General features: G+C 55.9%; 1 protein-coding gene across 9 annotated transcripts in view; it reads right to left on the bottom strand.

Annotated features, from left to right (window-relative positions):
* Positions 1–20,297, bottom strand: part of PXN (paxillin) — a 56,740-nt gene that overhangs the window by 4,756 nt on the left and 31,687 nt on the right. The window contains exons 1-12 of one of the 9 annotated variants that reach the window (XM_017879044.1): positions 11,150–11,306; positions 9,395–9,621; positions 8,963–9,078; positions 8,419–8,555; positions 8,105–8,306; positions 7,185–7,320; positions 4,754–5,641; positions 2,382–2,714; positions 1,875–2,183; positions 1,171–1,272; positions 716–886; positions 440–613 (exon numbers count right to left, since the gene is read on the bottom strand). In XM_017879044.1, the coding sequence (XP_017734533.1) occupies positions 440–613; positions 716–886; positions 1,171–1,272; positions 1,875–2,183; positions 2,382–2,714; positions 4,754–5,641; positions 7,185–7,320; positions 8,105–8,306; positions 8,419–8,512 (2,409 nt within the window). In that variant the 5' untranslated portion in view covers positions 8,513–8,555; positions 8,963–9,078; positions 9,395–9,621; positions 11,150–11,306. Of the gene's footprint in view, positions 1–439; positions 614–715; positions 887–1,170; positions 1,273–1,874; positions 2,184–2,381; positions 2,715–4,753; positions 5,642–7,184; positions 7,321–8,104; positions 8,307–8,418; positions 8,556–8,962; positions 9,079–9,394; positions 9,622–9,877; positions 9,983–11,149; positions 11,307–13,542; positions 13,688–20,297 lie in introns of those variants that run through there. The other 8 variants (XM_017879043.1, XM_017879045.1, XM_017879041.1 and 5 more) reach the window with 8 other exon arrangements.

Genomic DNA, 20,297 nt, shown 5'->3' with positions numbered 1-20,297 from the left:
GTTTCACCATGTTAGCCAGGATGGTCTCGATCTCCTGACCTCGTGATCCGCCCGTCTCGGCCTCCCAAAGTGCTGGGATTACAGGCTTGAGCCACTGCGCCCGGCCGTGACTCCCATTTTATAAGTGAAGAAACATAGGCTCAGAGAGGCCAGGCATTTCCTAAGTTCACGGAGTGGGAGAGTGAGGCCTCTGGCATCCAGCTCCATTTCTGTCCTCAGGGCTCCTGAGTCCTGGGACCTTCCGGGAGTCTCCAGAGAAGGGAAGCGAGATGGGAGGTGAGGGGAGGTGGGGCTGCCTGATGCACATCAGGACAGGCTGTGGTTCAGGTGTGGGTGTGAGTCCAGCCGCACTGTTCCCTAGCCCTGAGAGTCTCCCATGACACCCCCTGAACCCTCAGAGGGCTGCAGTGAAGCTGGAACGAGTGGATAAGGAACTCACATCCAGGATGGGGCCGTTGCAGTAGTAGCAGCGCGGGGAGAAGAGGTTGTGGTAGTCCTTTTCACAGTAGGGCTGCCCATCCCGCTCGAAGAAGTTCCGGGATCCGATCTCCTCCTGGCAGTGGGTGCAGACGAAGTGCTCGGGGTGCCACGTCTTCCCCATGGCGGTCACAACCTGAGGAGGAGATGAATGTTGTCCAGGGCCGAGGCCAGCCCCGGAGCACCCCCACCCCTGCAGGGGTCCACTGGCCACACCCCACCCACTCCCCCTCATCACCTGCCCCGCGATGGGCTTCTTGCAGGCCCCGCAGACTCCTTTGGCGACCGTGGCAACCCCCAGCTTGTTGAGGTCGGACTGCAGGCTCCCCAGCATGCTGTCTAGCTGGCTCCCGGGTTTCGGGGGCCCCCCAGGGGGCGAGCTGCTCCCTGTCTTCCCCTGGGCCATGAACTGTGGAGACAGGGAGGGGCTGGTCAAGAGTCTTGAGGCTCGGGGTACGGTGTCTGGCAGCACAAGGATGGGGGTACTTTTCTCCCTCCTGAACAGATGAGCTGATGGAGACAAGAAGTACAACCTCCTCCAGGGGCCAGGAGCCCTAAAGTGGGAGTGACATCAGCAGGACTCATGGTCGGAAGGGCCCACTGGGGTCAGAAAGGCTCAGGGCACCCAGCAGGCACGGCCAAGCCCAGGGAGAGCACGACACGCAGGACACCCAGCCCAGCCTTGGCACTGACCCCTCCCTCGTCCTGCCCTCCGGGGCTGCTCCGCCCGCTGTCCCGAGGCCAGCCAGCCGCCCAGCACCGCTCCCCATCCGCTCTTTGCTCCAGGCCCTGGATCTTAGATAGGGGAAGAGATGAGGATAAGAAATCTTTTTTAAAAATTAAAGAACGAATACGGGACCTTGTCACTGGACTAAAAGGGAATCTAGGATGAGATCTGAGGGTTTCTCCCCCACTGGCAGGACCAAAATTGGGGAAAAAAATCTGGAGAAAAAGAGCCCTGAGAGAGAGGCCCAGGGAGAAAGGAAGGAGGACAGGGAGGGGAGTCGACCAAAGGCAGAGGACATGGCAAGGGGAGGTGGCCAGACTCAGTGAGGAGGCCTCACCGGGCACTGGGCCTGGGGGCTGGAAGGGAGGAGACAGGTTTCTGGTCTCCTTCTGGAGTGGCTTCCTTCCTCGATGTGAGCCCAGGGCAGTACCGAGGACCAGTCGAGGAAGGAGCAGACACAGGCGAACCCACAGGAAAGCAAGAGGGCGGCAGACCTTCCAAGTAGGGGAATACCAGGGTCAAGGTTTAAGGCAGGACTGTGGTTACTGTGCTGGGGCTGGTGGATGGAAGGATGGAGGGTATCTGAGTGTGTATATGTGTGTGTGCAGAGTGGGGGAGGCTCAGGCATTAGGACAGGGGACAGAAAGGGAGGGGCTCCTTTAAGGCCTGCCTGCATTGGGGGGAAGAGCGGGTCCTCATCGGTCTGGCAGCCCACGGACCTCAGGGTGTGGGATGCAGGAGTGGAAAGGGTGGGGCCCTGCACCCCTTCATCATGGGGCTCTTCCCCTGCACTCTGGACCTCAGAAGAACCACAGGTGTAAGCTGAGGGCCCCAGAGGGGAGGAAGTGGGCAGGCTGGGCAGGGGAGAAGAGCTGCTGGCCGCGGCGTCTGTGCGATGCTGGAGCAAAGGGACAGAAGGAGAAGCCAGGACAGAGATGGTTCTTCTCAGGGGAATGGGAGAGCCAGGAGGGAAGACAACCTGGGGAAAAGAAAGGAGGGACAGCGATGAGGAAGAAATCGCCAGCTCAGCCCACGGGGGTGGGGGGACCTCCCCAGGCTTCCCCTGGGCCTTCCCACTCTGCACCAAGAGTGGGGCCAGTCTTCCAAGGTCACAGGAGGCAAGAAACTCCCACCCTCCCCAGATCTCCCCTCCAGCCAGCACTGGGGCCAGAAGAACCTGGACACCAGGTGCTTGGCTCTCGCCCAGCCCCAGCCCTAGGCATCTTCTTGCCACCTTCTCTACAAGTTGCCCCCCGGCCCGCTTCCCACGTGGCTGCACGGTGATGACGATGCCCTCGGTCAGCCAGTCCTGGGCAGAGGGCCCTGCTGCCTCCGCCGGCTCCTCTGCCTCAGGCTGGATGCCCAGCCGCCCCTGCAGCTCCGCGATGAGCTGCTCCTGGGATGGGGTCCTGCTCAGGGTGGCAGGGTCCAGCCGGCGGCGAGGGGAGGGCTCCCGGGACATGGGGTGTGCGTGGCCCGTCTCCCGGCTCCTCCTGATCACAGATCGGATCTAGGGGGAGGGGGGGGAGGCTGTCACCGTCCCACTCCGAGCTTGCACACACTGCTCAGGCCACACTCAGATGCCTCAGGAGAGGCAGCACAGAAGAAAACCATCAAAGAGCCAAGCAGAGGTGGGTGGAGGCACGTGGGGGGCAGATCGGACGGGCTCCAGGAGCACAGGCTGCCAGGGAGACCTCTGAGCCAGCATTTACCTCCAAGTTGGCCACTGACCTTGGGCAAGACACTTAAGTGCCGTGGGCCTCAGCTTCCCCTTCCTTAAAATGGAACCACAGGATTTTCTTAGCTTACCACACAGGGTTTGCGCAAGAATTATTCCAGAGGATGTAAGTGCATGCCCTTGACAAGGCATACGGCTTTTTCTTTCTTTCTTTCTTTTAATTGATAATAGAAAAGTCTTTCCTTCCAAGAACTTTTTTTGGGGGTACGGAGTCTCACTGTGTTGCCCAGGCTGGAGTGCAGCGGCACGATCTGGGCTCACTGCAACCTCCGCCTCCTGGGTTTAAGAGATTCTCCTGCCTCAGCCTCCTGAGTAGCTGGGATTAAAGGCACATACCACCACGCCTGGCTAATATTTTCTTTTTTTAGTAGAGACGGGGTTTCACCATGTTGGTTAGGATGGTCTGAAACTCCTAACCTCGTGATCCACCTGCCTTGGCCTCCCAAAGTGCTGGGATTACAGGCGTGAGCCGCCGTGGCTCAGCTGGCCAGGAACTTTTTTAACTAGTTTTTTTTTTCTTATTTATATTATTATGCTAATATTACACTTATATTACGCTATTATACTTGTTGGTAGTGTTTTGAGGGGTTTTGATTATTTCGTTTTGTTTTCCAAAGAGGCATAAAGCTTGGGGGATTTGGGTTATTTTATTTTTGGTTTTTTTTTGAGACAGTGTCTTGCTCTGTTGCTCAGGCTGAGTGCAGTGGTGCGATCACAACTCACTGCAGCCCCAAACTCCTGGGCTCAAGTGATCCTCCTGTTTTAGCCTTCCCCGCAGCTGGGACTATAGGCATGAGCCACCACACCCAGCTAATTTTTAATTTTTTTTGTAGAGACAGGGTTTCGCTGTGTTGCCTAGGCTTGTCTCAAACTCCTGGGCTCAAGCGATCCTCTTGCCTCAGCCTCCCAAAGTTCTGAGATTACAGGCATAAGCCACTGTGCCTGGGTGGGGCATAAAGTTTTTTCTTTTTCTCTTTTTTTGTTTTTTGAGACCGAGTTTTGCTCTTGTTGCCCAGGCTGGAGTGCAATGGCGCAATCTTGGCTCACCGCAACCTCCATCATCCGAGTTTAAGCGATTCTCCTGCCTCAGCCTCCCGAGTAGCTGGGATTACAGGCATGTGCCACCATGCCCAGCTAATTTTTTTGTATTTTTAGTAGAGACAGGGTTTCTCCATGTTGGTCAGGCTGGTCTCGAACTCCCGACCTCAGGTGATCCACCTGCCTCGGCTTCCCAAAGTTCTGGGATTACAGGCGTGAGCCACCACGCCCGGCCCGGCATAAAGTTTTAATTAAGTTAAAAGCAAGTAATAAAACTACTGTCAGCCATGGCCTATTGAGGGACCACATGCTGTGTTCTAAATACTTTCCAGGAATTATCTCATTTAGGTCTCTGGACAATCTTGATGGAAATGGCCTATTTACTCCCCACTTTACAGATGAGAAAACTGAGGCTGAGGGAGGGGGTTGCCCAAGGTCACAGAGGTAGCAAGTGTTAGAGATGTGGTTTGGATCTAGGTCTATCTGGTTCCAAAGTCCATGCTTCTAACCATTTCACCACATCAGAATGTCAAGGCTAGCTCATCTGAAAGGAAAAAGCCTTAACAAAGCAAGAGGTGTGTTGACGCTATGAGAAATGCCGGGTCCACAGAGCCCACTGCCGAGTGCTGACTGTCAGGTCTGGTCACAGTGTCTCAAATTTTCTGCCCAAGCAGACATGTGCAGAGCGGGAGGCTGCATGCAGTTAGCGAGGAGCGGCCCACACTCAGACCCGCCAAGGGCCATGCCCAGCAGCCATGCGAGCTGGCGCCTGCCTGGCCAGAGGTGGAAATCCTCTCCGTGATGCTGGGTGTGCTCGTAGCCATGGCACATGGAAGCTCTGGCTGTTCCTTCCCGGCCTGGGTGGCAGCTTCGGTGGTGCCCTCTGGGCTCCTTGGGGTTTCAGGTCCCTGGGTTGGCCTGGCCACGCTTCCCCTCTCAGTCATCTTTGCACCTAGCTGCTCCATGGTAACTGAGGCAGGGGAGCTGCTTCCCAGCCTCCCTGGCTCTGGCCTTGGCCTCTCCTGCTGTAGGCCGTGTTCCTCCGTGAGAGTCCAGGTATCTGGGAAGACAGCCTGCCGGTCCACTGCCATTATAGCTGGCTCTATTACTTCTTGGAAGCTTCGAGCAGCTCCAGAGGGCGGCATTCTCTCAGGCCTGAATACCTCTGAAGCCCATGGCTGCTCCCTTGTGGCAGCCAAGGCCTCCTCTGGGCACGAAGGGCTGGCTGGTGGCCCCTGGGGCTCCCCAGGCTCTTGGGGACCTATGCTCCCAGCATAGGGTACAGTGTGGCAGCGGGGAGCCCCAGAGAGCTCACGTGTGAGGGTCAGCAGGTGCCTCCAATCTCGACCCTGGCTCTCTGTGCCCACTGCCCACAAAGAACCCTCCACAGAGGGAGACCTTGAGTTGAGGGTATCAGGCATCACCCCAAGACCAGCCAAATCAAGCCAGCTGGGGGCCACAGGAGGTAGAAGGCCTCGTCCACTCTGCTCAGCACAAGGGAACTCTGGAGTGTGGCCCTGGCCTCGAGGGGAGGGTTTAGTGGTGGGTGGCAGGAATACAGATGGTATGGGAGGAGGAGAAGGAGGAAGGGAGCAGTATGAGGATGGAGCAGAGCTGGGCAGCAGCCCCGGGGCACTCAGAGCCACAGTGGAGGAGCTGGTCTGGAGGAGGAGAGAGAAAGGCAGAGGGGAGAAGAGAGAGAGAGAGAGAGAGAGATGAGGGGAGTGAGGATGGCTGTGTCCTGCAGGCGGTGGGCTCGGCCTTAGGGCTAACCAAGGTGGCTGCAAAGCTGACGCACAGGACTGACCCTTGAAAGAGACCCAGATCCCAAAAAGGCTTCCCTGGGCTTCGCATGCTTAGCCCTTATCAAACCCAAGCAAGAGAAAGCAGCCACCGAGTCATGCCTGTGGGGCCACCCCGGGAGGGTATGAGAAATAAAAGACCATGGTGAGGTGGACAAATGGGGAGCCAGGTGGCTAGGGAAGACAGCCCCAGGCACAAATGGAGGAAGAGCCAGCCCTGGGGGGCTGCTAAGCCCGCCTCGGATGCTGGCCCAGCTGGGCCATGTCCCTCCGGACAATCCCAGCTTTCCTCCACCCCGAGTCCTCTACGTCTTCCAAGTCCTTGCTCCAGGGATCTGACTAAAACCACTGCTGCTTCTGGCATCAGGACACAGGCTGTCTGAGAAAACGGCAGTCTTACAAGCACCGGGGCACAGCTCCCTCAGGCCAGGCCCTGAATCCAACTTCCTTGCTTCTGACTACGGCGGCTCAGAACCACTGGCCTGGAGCTAGAACTACAGCACGCAAGGGTCACAGGGCCAGGCTCAACCTTCCACCCCAGCCACACTCCCATCTCCCACCATGTAACCTCAACTGGAGGGAGGCTAGGAGGCACCATCAAGGCCAAGGGTGCAGGGACCGCTCACTCCCCTCTCATATTCCCTAGGTCATGCCCCAAAGGTCTCCAGCTGACCCACGTGGAAGTGTGAAGTCAGCAACTGCTGGTGAGTTCTGTCAGTATCAATCCCCATGGAAACACTGTATCCTCTAAATTAAACATCCCAGGCCTGGCAGGACTGGGGAGACCCAGCAAGGGAGGGGAAGGGCAGGTACCTTGTGCAAGGCTGGCCCCATGGTTTCCCACAGACATGCTCGTGGGAACTCAGAGGCCCTGGAGGGCGAGAGGGAAGGATGGGAGAAGGGTAGCGAGGGAGGCTTGTGGATTCAGGAGCAGAGGCAGAAAGAAAGAGGATGTGTTGAGGACAGCTAGCGTGGGAGATGGGGCTCCAGGGCAAATGACCTCCCAGGCACAGGCTCCCAAGTCCCACATGGCCCAGCACAGAATGCCCTCCCCCACCAAGAGCAGCCATCAACACAAGGTTCTTTGTCCCAGCGTCCCAGCCTCCTGATCCCCTTGACCTGAGTGGCTGGGAGCACCCAGGGAGGAAGGAATGTCCCAGCTGAGCACTTCTCCAGCTTGTCTGCCTTCACTGGCTACTGCAATCCTCAGGCAGGCTCACCCGGCCCTCCCTCCCCTATCTCTTGGCATCACAGCAAGGCCAGGGCATGACAGGGTCCCTGGCTCAGGGGCAAGGCACCCAAACACTGAGGTACCAAGGTCTAGCTACCCACACTGAGGTAAGGGAGGAGAAGGATGAGGGAGGGGCAGCAGGGCAGGGAAGATGGAGGGTTCACAGGGCACCTTGAAATCCGACAGCGAAGCCATCAGCTCGTCCAGCTCCCTGGTGGCAGAGGAGGCTGAGATGCGCGTCTGCTGCTGGGTGGAGGTGACGCGCTGCGGGCTGCTCATCTCGCCCTGGTTCACAGTGATGGCAGGGCTGCAGGTGGGGATGGCATCAGTGGGGAGCCCAAAGTCAGCCCCACACTTCCCAGGGATCAAATCAATCCCTCAGCTCGGACACTGGGGTCTCACCATCCCCACGCCCAGGGAGGCCCACCAGCTCCCAGTCTCTCCTGGGGACCCATCATTGGGTCAGAAGAAAGGGCAGCTCAATGGCACCAGGAAGTGCCAGGAAGACTCCTCTAGCCCCCAGCCCAAGTGAAAGGTGGCCTGTGAAACAAGCCCAAGAGCCCTGTGTTTCCTCCACAACACCAGACGTGGAGGTGAGGCTACTGCAGTAACACAACGGCACTGGTAAGAACTCGCGTGTTAGGCACTCACCATGTGTGCCACGCACTGCACACCAGAAACCATTCTAAGTGCTTTACATGGATTACTGGTTCTCACCCTTACTGAGGTAGGTGGTCTTATTCCAGTGATCCCATAAGCTTTTGTCCCATTTTACAGATGGGAAAACTAAGGCTAGAGAGCTGACAGTCAGAGCCAAGAAGTGAAACCCTACTGTGTGGCCCCAAAGCCTGTGCTAAGAGCTGCTAAGCTTCAGGCGCCCTCGGCGTGCACAGTATCTGTCCTTTCTGACTGATAGTGACTGGCTGAAGGCAGGGATGGTGTCCATGAGACTCTCCACTATCCCCCCAGTCCCTGGCAAACGGCAGACACTGGCGTGAATGGGTGATACCAGGGCTGAGGGGACAGACACTGGACCCGGGGCAGGCTGGGCCAGCCCTTCCCCACCTGGAGAGAGCCCAGTGGGTACTCACACGGGGCTGGGCACAGAGCTCTCCAGTTCATCCAAGAGACTCTCCACGCTGGGCCGCACGTCCTCCAGGCCCCGGCCCCCATTCCGCTTAGGCTTCTCTTTCGTCAGGGGCCCAGCTTTGCCTCCCAGGGGGCTGTTAGTCTCTGGGACACCATAGTGGGAGCTCAGGGCCCCAGGAAGCGGGGGGCTTGAGTTGGCCTCATCTTGCAGAGAGGAGAGAAAAAGGCTGCTCAGCCCTTGAGCCCTCCTGGGATCTAGAGGTCAGCAGGTAGGCCCTGGGCCCTGGTAGACCCTGCCCCAGGGACCTGGTCCTACCTGCAGGGAAGCCTGGTGGGTTATGCTGCACAGCATTCAGTTCCAGCAGCAGGCGGTCGAGTTCAGAAAGGTTGCTGCCCAGGGACGTGCTCATTACGGTGGGTGAAGGCTCAGCTGATTTCTGCTTGTTGGGGAAGCTTTGAGAGGCAAAGGAAAGAAGACAGTGAGAGATGCTCTCTGGCTTTGTACTGGCTTGGCAGTTCCCAAATTCCCAAGGAGAACAAGGCAGAGGAGATGTGAAGTCTTCCCCCACAAGAGGACAGAGAGTAGGGAAGGGACTAGTAAGAAGAGGGGAGGAAGGAAGTCTTGCTTCAGTTCCTCAGGTACACAGAGATGCTGTGACAGCCCAGAATGTCCACGGCATGGAGATGGCACTGATGAGGCAGATGGGCCCATCGAGAGGCCTTCTGCAGCTTAAACCAGAAGAACCCCACAAGGCCCAGTCGCCATGCCTGCTCCTGGGCCTCCACTGCCTCCCACCCTGGCCAGGTCCCTGAGATTTCTAAGCAGGAGGAAAGGTGCCCTGGGCAGACTGGGGCAGTACCTGTAGACGTGCTCCTCCTCACCCACTCTGGAGCACGGAGAGCCAACGCTGTCCTGAGGGTTGGAGGCACTGTAAGTTTTGGCACTGGAGCCGTACACAGGTGATGAGGACTGAGGCTATGAGAAGGAGAACACTCAGAGGCTACCCCAAGGAGAGAAAAAGGAATGGGGCCAGGAGCAGCTCGAGTCACCCCCAGGAGGCCCCTGCCCACAGCCAGCCTCACCAGGGAATTTCCACAGTCAGGCCAGGAGACCTGTGATTAACCACTTGGTCACTGCCCCACTCACGTGGTGAGTAGAAAAAGCAGTGTCTGGTTGGGAAGGGTCGACTGCCCCAATTCCATTCCATCCCCTGGTTCCCTAAGTCCCTGCCAGGTAAGTTCCCTCTGTCCCCCAGCCTCCTCCACCTTTCCAGTCCCTGTCCCCGCCTCACCTGCTGGTGGATGAATCGGGAGCCACTGGGCTGCCACTGGTCTAAAGGGTCAAGGATTGTGCCATTGAGGGCCTCGCTGGACGGGGGTGGGGGGACGGGGGGTGGCACGGCAATCTCCTGGTATGTGTGGTTTCCAGTTGGGTATGAGTAGGGGGTCTCCTCCGACAAGAACACAGGCCGTTTGGAGATGTGGGAGGTGGTGGACTCCAAGTCCGCCAGCAGGGCGTCTGCAAAGAGAAGGCACAGGGAGCAGGTGAGAACCGGGATCCCGGGGACTCTCCCATGGCAGGGCCCTCCCTGCCTGCACCTCAAGAGTTAATGCCTTCTAGCACCTGCCCCACCCATGGGAGAAATGACCAGCCTCAGGACAGGAAGCGGACCAGCCTAACCAAGAGCCGGCTCCCAAAGCTGACTTCTTCTGGCCACCCAGGACTGAAGGTGCCCTATAGGCGGGCTCTGGGGCTGCCCCATGGGATCTCCTACCTCTGGGAGTCAGGCACCTGGTGCTGCGTTCCCTCCTGACAGGGCCGCGCAGCCGCGAGTGAGAAGTGCCTGCCTGGAACTCTGAATCTGCAGGGCAACGCGGAGAGAATGGGCGGGAGGGGCCCCACGTCACAGGGAGGGGCTCTGGCAGTGTCAGGCCCTCACTTGATTTCTAAGAGCTTAGGCTTTCTCAGCCCCCGACTGGAAGGGGCACACAGAATAGTCCCTGCCCTCCTGACCAGGTGGAAGCAGAAGCCCAGGCTCCAGGTTCCTCCTGAGGCTCCAGGCTTATGGGGTAAGGTGTGCAGGGAGGTGGGGGCTGGAGGGAGGCTGGTGCAGCGGTCCCTACCCGCTCAGTGAGCAGGGGGCAAGACTGCTCCGTTGGCTGTTTCTGCAGAAGTCTGGCAAGCAGCCCGACCCCAGAGGCTCCAGGCCCCCACTGTTCTGCTTTTAACAGCAGCAAAGGAGCCAAATCAGCCCTCCAGTGTAAGCTTCCATTGCCCTGGCACCTGGCAGCCAACAGGGGGCACTAGGTCTCCCCAGTCTCCAGAAAAGAAGGATATAGATAGAGGGGCAGGGGTAGGACCTGCTGACCCCCACCTCCTCCATCCCCTCCTGGGACCCTCAACAGCCCCACAGCTCAGACAGCCTGGCCCTAGATGCCACACCCTCATTCCTGCCCCGTTCACAACTTGCTCGCTCTCAGCTCCCTGGTAACCTGCTGGGTCCAGGGAGCTGACAGCTTGATCCCTAGCCCTCAGGATAATAAACATCTAAAAAGCAATGGCTGCGTTTATTGCCACTTATTAGTACCAGGCACACTGCTAGGCATTCTAGTGGCATGTACAAGGTCTCCGTTAATCCCCCTAATACCCCCTGTAGTTGGAATTCTGATTCTCCCCGCAGGGATGAATAAAGCTGGCTTGGAGAGGCAGAGGTCAGACATGTTTGCTCCGAATAACAAAGCCAGTGAGTGGCACAATTGTCTGACTCCTCAGAAGCCCCAAACCCCAAAAACCTGGCCTGTAAGAGGCCACTATGACTACCAGATGACGCCACACTTAAAGGGTTCAACTTCCTGAACGCTGGAAGCCCAAGCTGTGAGGCCTGCCAGTGTGATCCTTCCTTGTGGCCTTGCTCCTAGTCCCCCAACCTGTGTTCAGAGGAGGGAAGAGAGAAGCAAGGCCCTCACCCAGGGCCTTGGTTTATGGGGCCACACCTTCTCCCAGCTGCCTGTCCTGATCTCCTACCCTCAAGGCTGGCCACACCTACCCCTGGCTCCTGCCCAGATGGACGGAGGGGATGTCTGTTCCAAGGCCTAAGACCCCGGGTCTTGTCTCCTGACCTCCAAGGAAGGTCAGGTCCTACAGCCCGCCCCGCCCCTCCAGGTCCCATGGAGGAGGCCTGGCTTCCTGTCTCTAGCAAACCGGAACTAGAAGGAGTTGGCAGGTATCTAGGTAACAGCAGAAAAGGAACCAGTGTCCAGGCCAATCCCCACAGCCTCTCCAGTGCCACACCTGCCGTCCTGGCTTCACGCAGTGTTCTCATTTCCTCTGGGGCCAATCAGCAGTGGGCGGGTCCCTCTTTCTCCACCATGGGCAGGGCCAGCTAAGAAACTCCACAGGACTCCCCAGAGCAGGCAGTGAGTGCAACCCCAGTGGCAGCTGCCATCTTTGAAGGCCCACCGGGGCCAGGAACTTCACCTTTGTTACCTGCCACCCTCCTCACAATGCCACTAGCACAGATGGCATAACTGTGGTTCAGAGGCAGAGTCACATCCCACACTCCCACGGCTGGCTGAAGTGAGAATGCTGGACTCTGAACTCAGGTCTCTTGGACTCCAAACACCCAACAGAAGACAAATGGTCAGGCTTCCTTGTCAAACATTTTGAATCAGGGACTCCACCAAACGCCCGCTCCACCACAATGTGATTCTAAGCCTGGGCTTTTGGTTTATGGATTGGATTCTGGTTTACAATGTCAACAGGCTCTTGGGAGCACAGATCCCTAGGTTGGTGGAGTATTGGTGAGAGGATGCAGTCCTGGGGCACAGAGACAAAAGATCACTCATTCTGAGGTCGAGCCACACCTGAGTTCAAGCGCCAGCTCCCCTCTCTACTATCCATGCCACATGGCAAATCGCTTAACTTCTCAGGGCCTGTTTTCTCAGTAAGCTCTTGAATAACTCTGACCTCAAAGCACTGGTGTGAGGTTTATAAGGGCCAGCAGGTACATTGGAAGCTGCAAACATCAGCTGCAAATATCAGGCTCTCCAGACCCAAGTCACTCTGCAGGAGGAAGCTCCATAGCACAATGGAAGCTACAAACATCAGATCTGACTTGCTCTGTAAAATCCAGAATAAGGCCTTCCTCCAGGGAGAGCAGTGTAGATAGGATGCAAAGTACTGCCTTCTCCTGTCTCCTAAGTCTTTTCTGGGTAGAATACGAGCAAAACATGAAGACGGCAACCTTGAAAAGGAAAGGAAAGTAATAAAGGAATATTCGAAGTGCAGCACGTCCCGCCCTGGGTAATACAGTGACAGCCTGTCTCTACAAACAATGTAAAAATTAGCTGGCTGTGGTGGCGCATGCCTATAGTCCCAGCTACTCAGGAGGCTGAGGTGAGAGGATCACTTGAGAACAGGAGTTGGAGATCAGCCTGGGCAACATAGTGAGACCCCATCTCTACAGAAAATTTAAAAATTAGCTGGATGTGGTGATAGGTGCCTGTAGTCCCAGTGACTCAGGAGGCTGAGGCAGGAGGACTGCTTGAGCCCAGGAGGTCAAGGCTACAGTGAGCTACAATTGCACCACTGCACTCTAGCTGGGGTGACAGAGAGAGACTCTGTCTTAAAAAAAACAAGCAAACCATAGAGTGTAGACGTCAGGGAGAAAGCACATCATTATTCAGTTTCCTCCAAAGATTTGTCCATTTGACGGACAGAGAAAAACCCCAGCAAGTCCATCCACCAGCCACAGGGTCTCTGGTATGGCTTCCTCCTCTCTCTCAACCCTTCATCCTCACCTAGAGATTTGGACAGGCAAGAACTAGGCAAGAGGGGTAGGGGTTGGTGCCTCCAAACCCCCCACAAACTCCTCAAGAAAGAACCAGAAATATAGGAGGCAAGCCAACAGCAGACTCGTAGCTTTACTTTGGTTTCCAGTGGGTACAAATACCTGAGACTTCACCATAGGCTGCAAAATGGTTAAGGGTCAAAGTCCCCTTGCAAGCTCAGCAAATGTCCCCTCTGGCTTGAGCGAACAGAGCCGGCAGACACTGCGCAGGAGTCCACTTGAAGGCAGAGCCCCATCGCAGCGGGGTCCCCCAGTGTCCAGCTCCAGCCTTTCCCTCCGCTCTAAATATTCCTTCTACTCATACCCCAAGGAAGGTGTCAGGCTACCCACTCTTCAGAGAAAATGGTACCCACTGAAACCATTCGAGACCAGGAATACACCCTCCCTTCCCACATGCGGGGAGGACAGGTTCCAGACACGCTGCTGGGAAGTAGTTGGGAGCCCTCATCCAAGCTAAGGAAGGCCTCAAACTTCCTAGGCATTACTCTACTAAGTTTCCAGGTCCAGGCTTGGGGCCCTCCAGACCCAAGTCACCCTGAAGGAGGAGGCTCTCTCTGGGGCTTCCCAACCACTTTCTGGAGCAAACGCACCCTGAATTCTGCAGGTTTTCTGTCTCTCTGGGCCAGCGAAAGTATGCAACATGAGGAGGTAGGCCAGGCTGTCTCGAGGCTGGGGGCGGGCTAGGTGCAAAGTCCCCAGCGAGCCATGGGCAAAGGCCATGGAGCTATGTCCTGGCTCCGCCGCAGCAAGGAAGGGGTGCAGTCTGTCTGCTGCTGCCCACCAGAGGGCACCATTGGCCCATCAGCTTCCTGCCACTGGGAGTAACCAAAGGTAACCTCGTGCAATCTTGGAATTTTCTAGCAGGGGAAGACCGGGGAGCCCCTGGCCATGGGTGCAGTGGGGAAGTTTCAATCCTGAGAGAACAAGGCTGAGTTGGAGGAACACAGCAAGCTACTAGGAGGAACATAGGTGGCCTGGGTACACGCTATCACTTGAAGGCGCAACCCAAGGGTGACATGCAGGGCTCTGGAGAACCAGAGGGGTGCACGCCCTCGCTTCCAGGGCCCTGTGCAAATGCGGCACTGTGTGCGCCCCCATCTGTACCACATGGCTACACCTGGTCGGAGCAACAGCATGGAGCAGCTGCAGCTTTGGGCCGGGAGGCCGTCCTGGGGCAGGTGGCTGGGCAGAAGCAGCACACCACGGCCAGGCTGAGAGGAAGAGGCCCTTCCCCAGGCCTCAGCAACCAACTGAGCATAATCCTTACAGTGGGAGCCGCTGGCTGGAGCCACATAATCCTCCAGTGGGAGCCGCTGGAGGGTTAAGGTGCAGACACCTTCAGCCCACTGCTCCGAAGAGGGGGGGACCGGTTCGCCTGCATTCCAGAGCAAGTGCTGCAGCTGCGCCCCTCACATTCCTGTACCCACCCAGGGGCTCAGGGTGGAAGGAAACCTGGGTCCCTTTGTACCTACAATGGGGATGTCCCCCAGACCGTGGCTTCTGACACATGGCACTCAATACCAGATTAAAGAGGATCAATGAAACCCTTCCGTCCCCACCCCCAACTGCAGCATAGAAACAAGCCAGGCTTCTTCCTCCTACCCAAGCCCCTGCCACTTCTTAGTGTGTGATAAAGACTGTCGAGACCAGAGGCCTGGAGCTGGACAGGTGCCAAGAGAGAGGAGATAAAGGTCCATCTCTCTGAGGGGGAGGGAGGACCCAGAGCGATTCCATTCTCTCCTCCCAGGCTCTGAGGATTTTCAGTGTTACAACGTGTACGGTGAATCCTGAGTCACCTGGACTCTGCTCAATGGCTGAATTGCTCAGAGAGGTTTAACTGCTTTTGTGCCTCAGTTTCCTTGTCTGCCCAATAGGAATTTCACCATTTTACTCACAGGATTGGGACTACATGAGAAAAACAGATATAAAGTGCTGACTTAGCACAGTGCCTGGAACAGAGCACACAGGAAATGGGAGTTGTTAAGTAGATACAAGCTTCTTCCCAGAGAGGTGTTGAGCCCTAGGAGGGAAAAGAAATCACCTCCCTGTCCCATACAATCCCTGAGGGCAAAGGGTGCTTCCCTCTAGTCCCAGATCAGCAGGAAGCATGTGGGGCATGGAGCCAGCTTTTCCATCCCTTCTTGGAGTTTACAAGCTGCCCTGCCACACCAACCCCAGCGCCAGGGCCCCGTGGTCCCTGACCACCTTTGCCATTCTGGACTCCTCCACCAGCAGTTCCAGGCAGAACCCACCTTGTATTCTCGAGGCCACGGCCCCACCTTAGCACGCCTTGTATTCTCGAGGCCTGGCCCAGGAGAGGCCCACAGTAAGAACAAGGTATTTTCCAGCCACCTCACCCACCTTCTTCTGCAGGCCAATTTCACTCAGCTTTCATTGCCCCAGGCAGGGAGAAGCCAGTGCAGCTTCCTTAGGAGCTGACAAGCCGAAGGAAGGAGCAGCAAACACCACCCTGAAAGCTCCAGCACCAGCAGCAACCGGCTGCCATAGCACAGGAGCCTTCCCCGCAGCCCTGGGCCAGCTGTCCCTCCCTGCCATCTGATAGGAAACCCAGACTCCCAGAGAGAAAAGTCCCTGTCCTAGGGGGTCTGGGGAAGCCCAGTCTCATGGCTTGTCTATCCTGTTGGGTCCAGAACTCTGGACAAGGGAGGGTCCCAACTCCCTGATGACCACCTGGGCAGCCTTGGTAGCTCTGAGTGTCAGAGAAGCTGTGGCCTCCTTACAGTTGCCCACGCTCAGGGATATGAGCAGTGAGCGGGGCTTGGCCCTTCCTAAGGAAGGAGCTATGTAAACAGCAGGACCAGCTCAGGGATGGTCTCATCTCAGCCCCTTTGGTGAGACTCTTCCAGATTAGGAAGGAAAACAGAACGGGAAGGCGGGTCTCCCCCCTCCCCCAGCTCCAAGTTCCCCTCCCCTTCCCCAGCCCGGAGCACATGAGCAGTTAGAGCAGAGGTAATCTAATCCGCAGTGGGGTGCTTTCACTCGGTGAGTAAGTCCCCAGGAATGGTGAGCTGGGTATATTTATCCTGATAACCGTCCGTCCTCAGTAAGGGCCAATCCACAATTAGGCCAGATCCACTCTGCCCCACCCACCCCCAGCCCAGGGACCTAGGGCCTGGACGCTGACTAGGAACTCAGTCTCCTTGAGGGGTCTTCCCTGCCAATTTGGGTTCTTGTCAACTGTCTCCTCTCCAAGAATTAAGCTCCAGAGAGCAGCGGCCTTGTCAGTCTTGTTCGACGCCATATCCCCAGCAGCTAGAATGAATGGCTGAATGACAGAGGGGCTGTGAAGAGGAGGAGGATGGGGAAGCAGCAGTGAGCAGAACAAACGGCCAGTGCAGAGGAGGGGAGCTGGGATGCCCTGATCTCGGACCCAGTGGATCAGTGGGGGCCCCTCAGCGGATCCTCTAACCTCTCTGGATGTCTTCTCTATCAAGAAAATGGGCAGAACCCAATTTGTCCCCATTCCTAGTAGCATGCTCTGAGGAGATAATGCGATTATGGGTGAGTATATAGCACCTTTGAGCTCTTCCGAGTTAGTCTAAATCCAAGATTCTGCTATTATTTGAATCCCAGACAGGAACTGCTCTCCTAAGAGGATGGATGAGAAACGATCAATACCATAGTGTCATGTAAATATTTAATAGCCATGCCTGGAGGTTACAAAGACTCAGCCACCAATTCTCCTCCGCTGACTCATACCTCACTCAACAGGAACTGCATTTTACCCTCACAGCCCTGAAGGAAGTGTGGGCTGGGGGGTGACACACAGGAAGCCAGGGGAGAAGGCCCGGGAGTCTTCCAGTCAGCCGCCAGGGGAGGAGGGGGTGGTCATTTGGATAAAGTGGCTTCCTACAGGCCTAGTTTAGGAGGGTGGCTTCCTGTGTGCTGACGAGCTCTTCCTTGCAGAGGCTGGCACAATATGAGTGTGCAGGCAGGCTGACTTTATTGGCTGCCTGGCTTGTACCCAAGGTCACAGGGCACAGGTAACCGGAGACCCGAGAGAATAAAGGCTGCAAGGCAACTCCAGCAGTCACCCTGAGCTCCAGGCAGAAGCCCAACTGTGCCAGGCCCATCTGCACCAGGCACCCACACAGGGCCCACCCGTCAGGCTCCTGGCTGCCGCCACTTCCCCATCAAATTGGGCTCCAGGACCTTAAGCAACAGCAAGTGAGACGAGGCTGAGGCCGCCCAGGTTGACTCTGAGCACTTGTATGCCTCTGCCCTGGGCTACAGGCACAGGAGTTCAGGCCAGGCTGGCCGAATACCAGAGTCCTTCTCTTCTTTTTTTCTTTTTTTGAGACAACTCTTGTTCTGTCACTCAGGCTAGAGGCCTGATCATAGCTCATTGCAGCCTAGAATTCTTGGGCTCGAGGGGTCTTCCTGCCTCAGCCTCCCGAGTAGCTAGGACTAAAAGCTTTTAAAAATTTTTTTGTAGAGACAGGGTCTTGCTATGTTGCCCAGGCTGGTCTTGAACTCCTGGCCTCAAGCCATCTTCCTGCCTGGGCCTTCCCAAAGTGCTGAGATTACAGACATGAGCTACCATGCCCGGCCCCAGAGCCTCTTTCATATTGTAAGAGACTCATCTCTCCTATCCAGAATCAGTGGGCCCCTCCCTCCTTCAGAGGTCCCAGAACATTGTGGACACATTTCATTGGTCAGATGTCATCCACCTCTTTAGGTCACCCAGAGATGCTAGACCTTTTAAGGTCAAGTCTAGGGCCCCATTCCAGGCCCAACTCACAGCTCCTTCAATGGGTAAAACCCAGATTTACATACAAAAAGCCTCAAACCCAGGAGACTCATGGGCTGGAAAGGTTCTTAGCTGTTCCAAATCTACTCCAACCCATTCCTGCAATCTGGGCTCTTCCAGGCAAGTTGATCTGTTGCAGAGCAGGGCGGCTCCTTGGGCCTCTCACCCCTGCTAATCACCAACAGAGGTTAGGAGGGGCTCAAAGTGAGTCATCATCCCACAGAGACCCGAACAAAAAGTTCAAAAGTTTGCCTGTTCCTGAGATGAGCTGCAGTTTTTTTTTGCGATGTTTGTGGATTTCATAGCATGTTACCCACTCTGTTAGTCGGGTTCTCACTAACCAGCCAGCACCTTCCCCTTTTTTCAGGCAGCAAGGTCATTTCCCTGAAGTCAGCTCTCACTTGCCTGACTTCCCCAGCTCTCTTTTCTAAGTCCCTTTAATAGCTCCCACATTTAGCTGGTCACCACGTCACATCAATTCTTCCCTTGCGGGGCCTCTCCCTGTCATCACTTGCCTTCCTTTCCTTTCATCACACACAGCCAGCCACTTGGACTAGCATCCGAATCCATGCTCAGTGCCTTCCTGAACTTGACTGCAGCCCCTTGCCCCCTGCCCAATCTAACCCTTCCTGCAGACACCATCGGCCCGAACTTCCTGGCACCCAGTCTTTTTGGGGCATGCCTCACACTTCACTCTGGCCTCTCCCACTAGACTACAGGCCCTCTGTGGGCAAGAACATCCTCCCGCTCCTGAATCCCCACAGCATGGATACCCTCAAAGGCCTCCTTTTTTTTTTTTTTTTTTTTGAAATGGAATCTTGCTCTGTCAACCAGGCTGGAGTGCAGTGGCATGATCTCAGCTCACTGTAGCCTCTACCTCCTGGGTTCAAACAATCCTCCCGCCTCAGTCTCCCAAGTAGCTGGGACTACAGGTACACACCACACCCGGCTAATTTTTTTATTTTCTTAGTAGAGTTGAGGTTTCACATTGTTGGCCAGACTTGTCTCGAACTCCTGACTTCAAGTGATCCACCCGCCTTGGCATTCCAAAGTGCTGGGATTACAAGCATGAGCCACTGTGCCCAGCCCCCACAGGCTTCTTAGAGGGGCTTGAATGAATGTGTGCAGACCAAGGGGCGGAGTTATAATACTCACCCACTGTTGCCCTCTTTGCCTATAAAACAAGGTCAGAAACCCTGGGGATGGCATTCTGTTCTTAACCCTCTCAGAATACGGCCCCAAACTAACCTTCACTGCTTCCTTGGTCCCCCTCACTGCAGCCCACATCTCTAGCCAAATTGGGATCCCTGCTTCCCTTTTCGCCTGTGTGCCTTTCTTCACAATACTGAGTGTGCCCCACCACTACCTCTATCATCTTTCACCTGGTTTGAGCCTCTCACACAAGGATATCCATACCCCCAGCGGACACAGGAAGCCACCTCAGGATAAAGCCAGAACACTTTGAGGATCAAATGTACTCAGGGGCAAGAAATGTAAATCATTGTCTTAAAACAAACAAGGCTACATTACGGAGTCAAATGCAAAATACAAGTGAAATTGTAAGGTAAAAAAAGAGGCTTCAAGGCCTGCATGGTGGTTTATGCTTGTAATCCTAGCACTTTGGGAGGCAGGGAGATTGCTTGAGGCCAGGAGTTCGAAACCACGTTGGCCAGGCCAAGGTGGTGAAACCTCATCTCTACTAAAAATACAAAACTTATCTGAGCATGGTGGTGCATGCCTGTAATCCCAGCCTCCTGGGAGGCTGAGGCAGGAGAACAGCTTAAACCCAGGAGGCAGAGGTTGCAGTGGACAGAGATTGCGCCACTGCACTCCAGCCTGGGTGACAAAGCAAGACTCTGTCTCAAAAAAAAAAAAAAAAAAAAAAAAACCAGATAAGAGGACGTTTTGCACATGCTCATGCTCTTGGGGACTTTTAGCAAACAATTTTAAGCAGCACCACAAAGCCCCCACTGTCCACACATAAAACCACCCTGCCCGTATCACAGATTTGGCTGGTCTGGCATCACTGGGAGCTGGGACAGTCACACAGTTCTTTGGACACCCTCCTGGCATCCCACCTGCATGGCAGTGTGGTAGAGTGGAAGGAATGGGCCTTCTAACAGTGAGGAGGATGGGTTCAAATCCGCCACTCACTAGCCTGGGTGACAGTGACTAAATCATTATGGGTTTTAGTTTACTCAGGCACCTCATAGCACACATAGTGAGTAATGGATGAAAAGGAATGTGAAAGCCATCCTGGTGACTGGGATAAAATAAACGTTAACCTCCCACTCTGACACACAGGAGACAGTCAGTAGATCCACATCACTGATTTTCATCTCCCGTAAGGCCAGCAGGGGGAGGAGTCCGAGCCAAGGACTGCAGCCAGGGATCCTGGGAGCTGTGACAGGTTGTCACTAACTCAGCCTTCTTGCTGAGCAAACCACTGACCTCACCCTCTGTGTCTCGGGTTCATTCCAAGTCCTCCTTGGAGAACGTCAGCTGAGCCCAGGCGCCTCCGACTCACTGCCTAGCAAGGACCGAGGCAAGCGAGGGAAGCTGCAGGGCCCCAGC

Source organism: Rhinopithecus bieti, unplaced genomic scaffold (genome assembly GCF_001698545.2).
Source record: "Rhinopithecus bieti isolate Rb0 unplaced genomic scaffold, ASM169854v2 scaffold_11938, whole genome shotgun sequence".
Lineage (NCBI taxonomy): Eukaryota > Metazoa > Chordata > Mammalia > Primates > Cercopithecidae > Rhinopithecus > Rhinopithecus bieti.
This window is presented reverse-complemented; position numbering and strand designations above follow the sequence as displayed.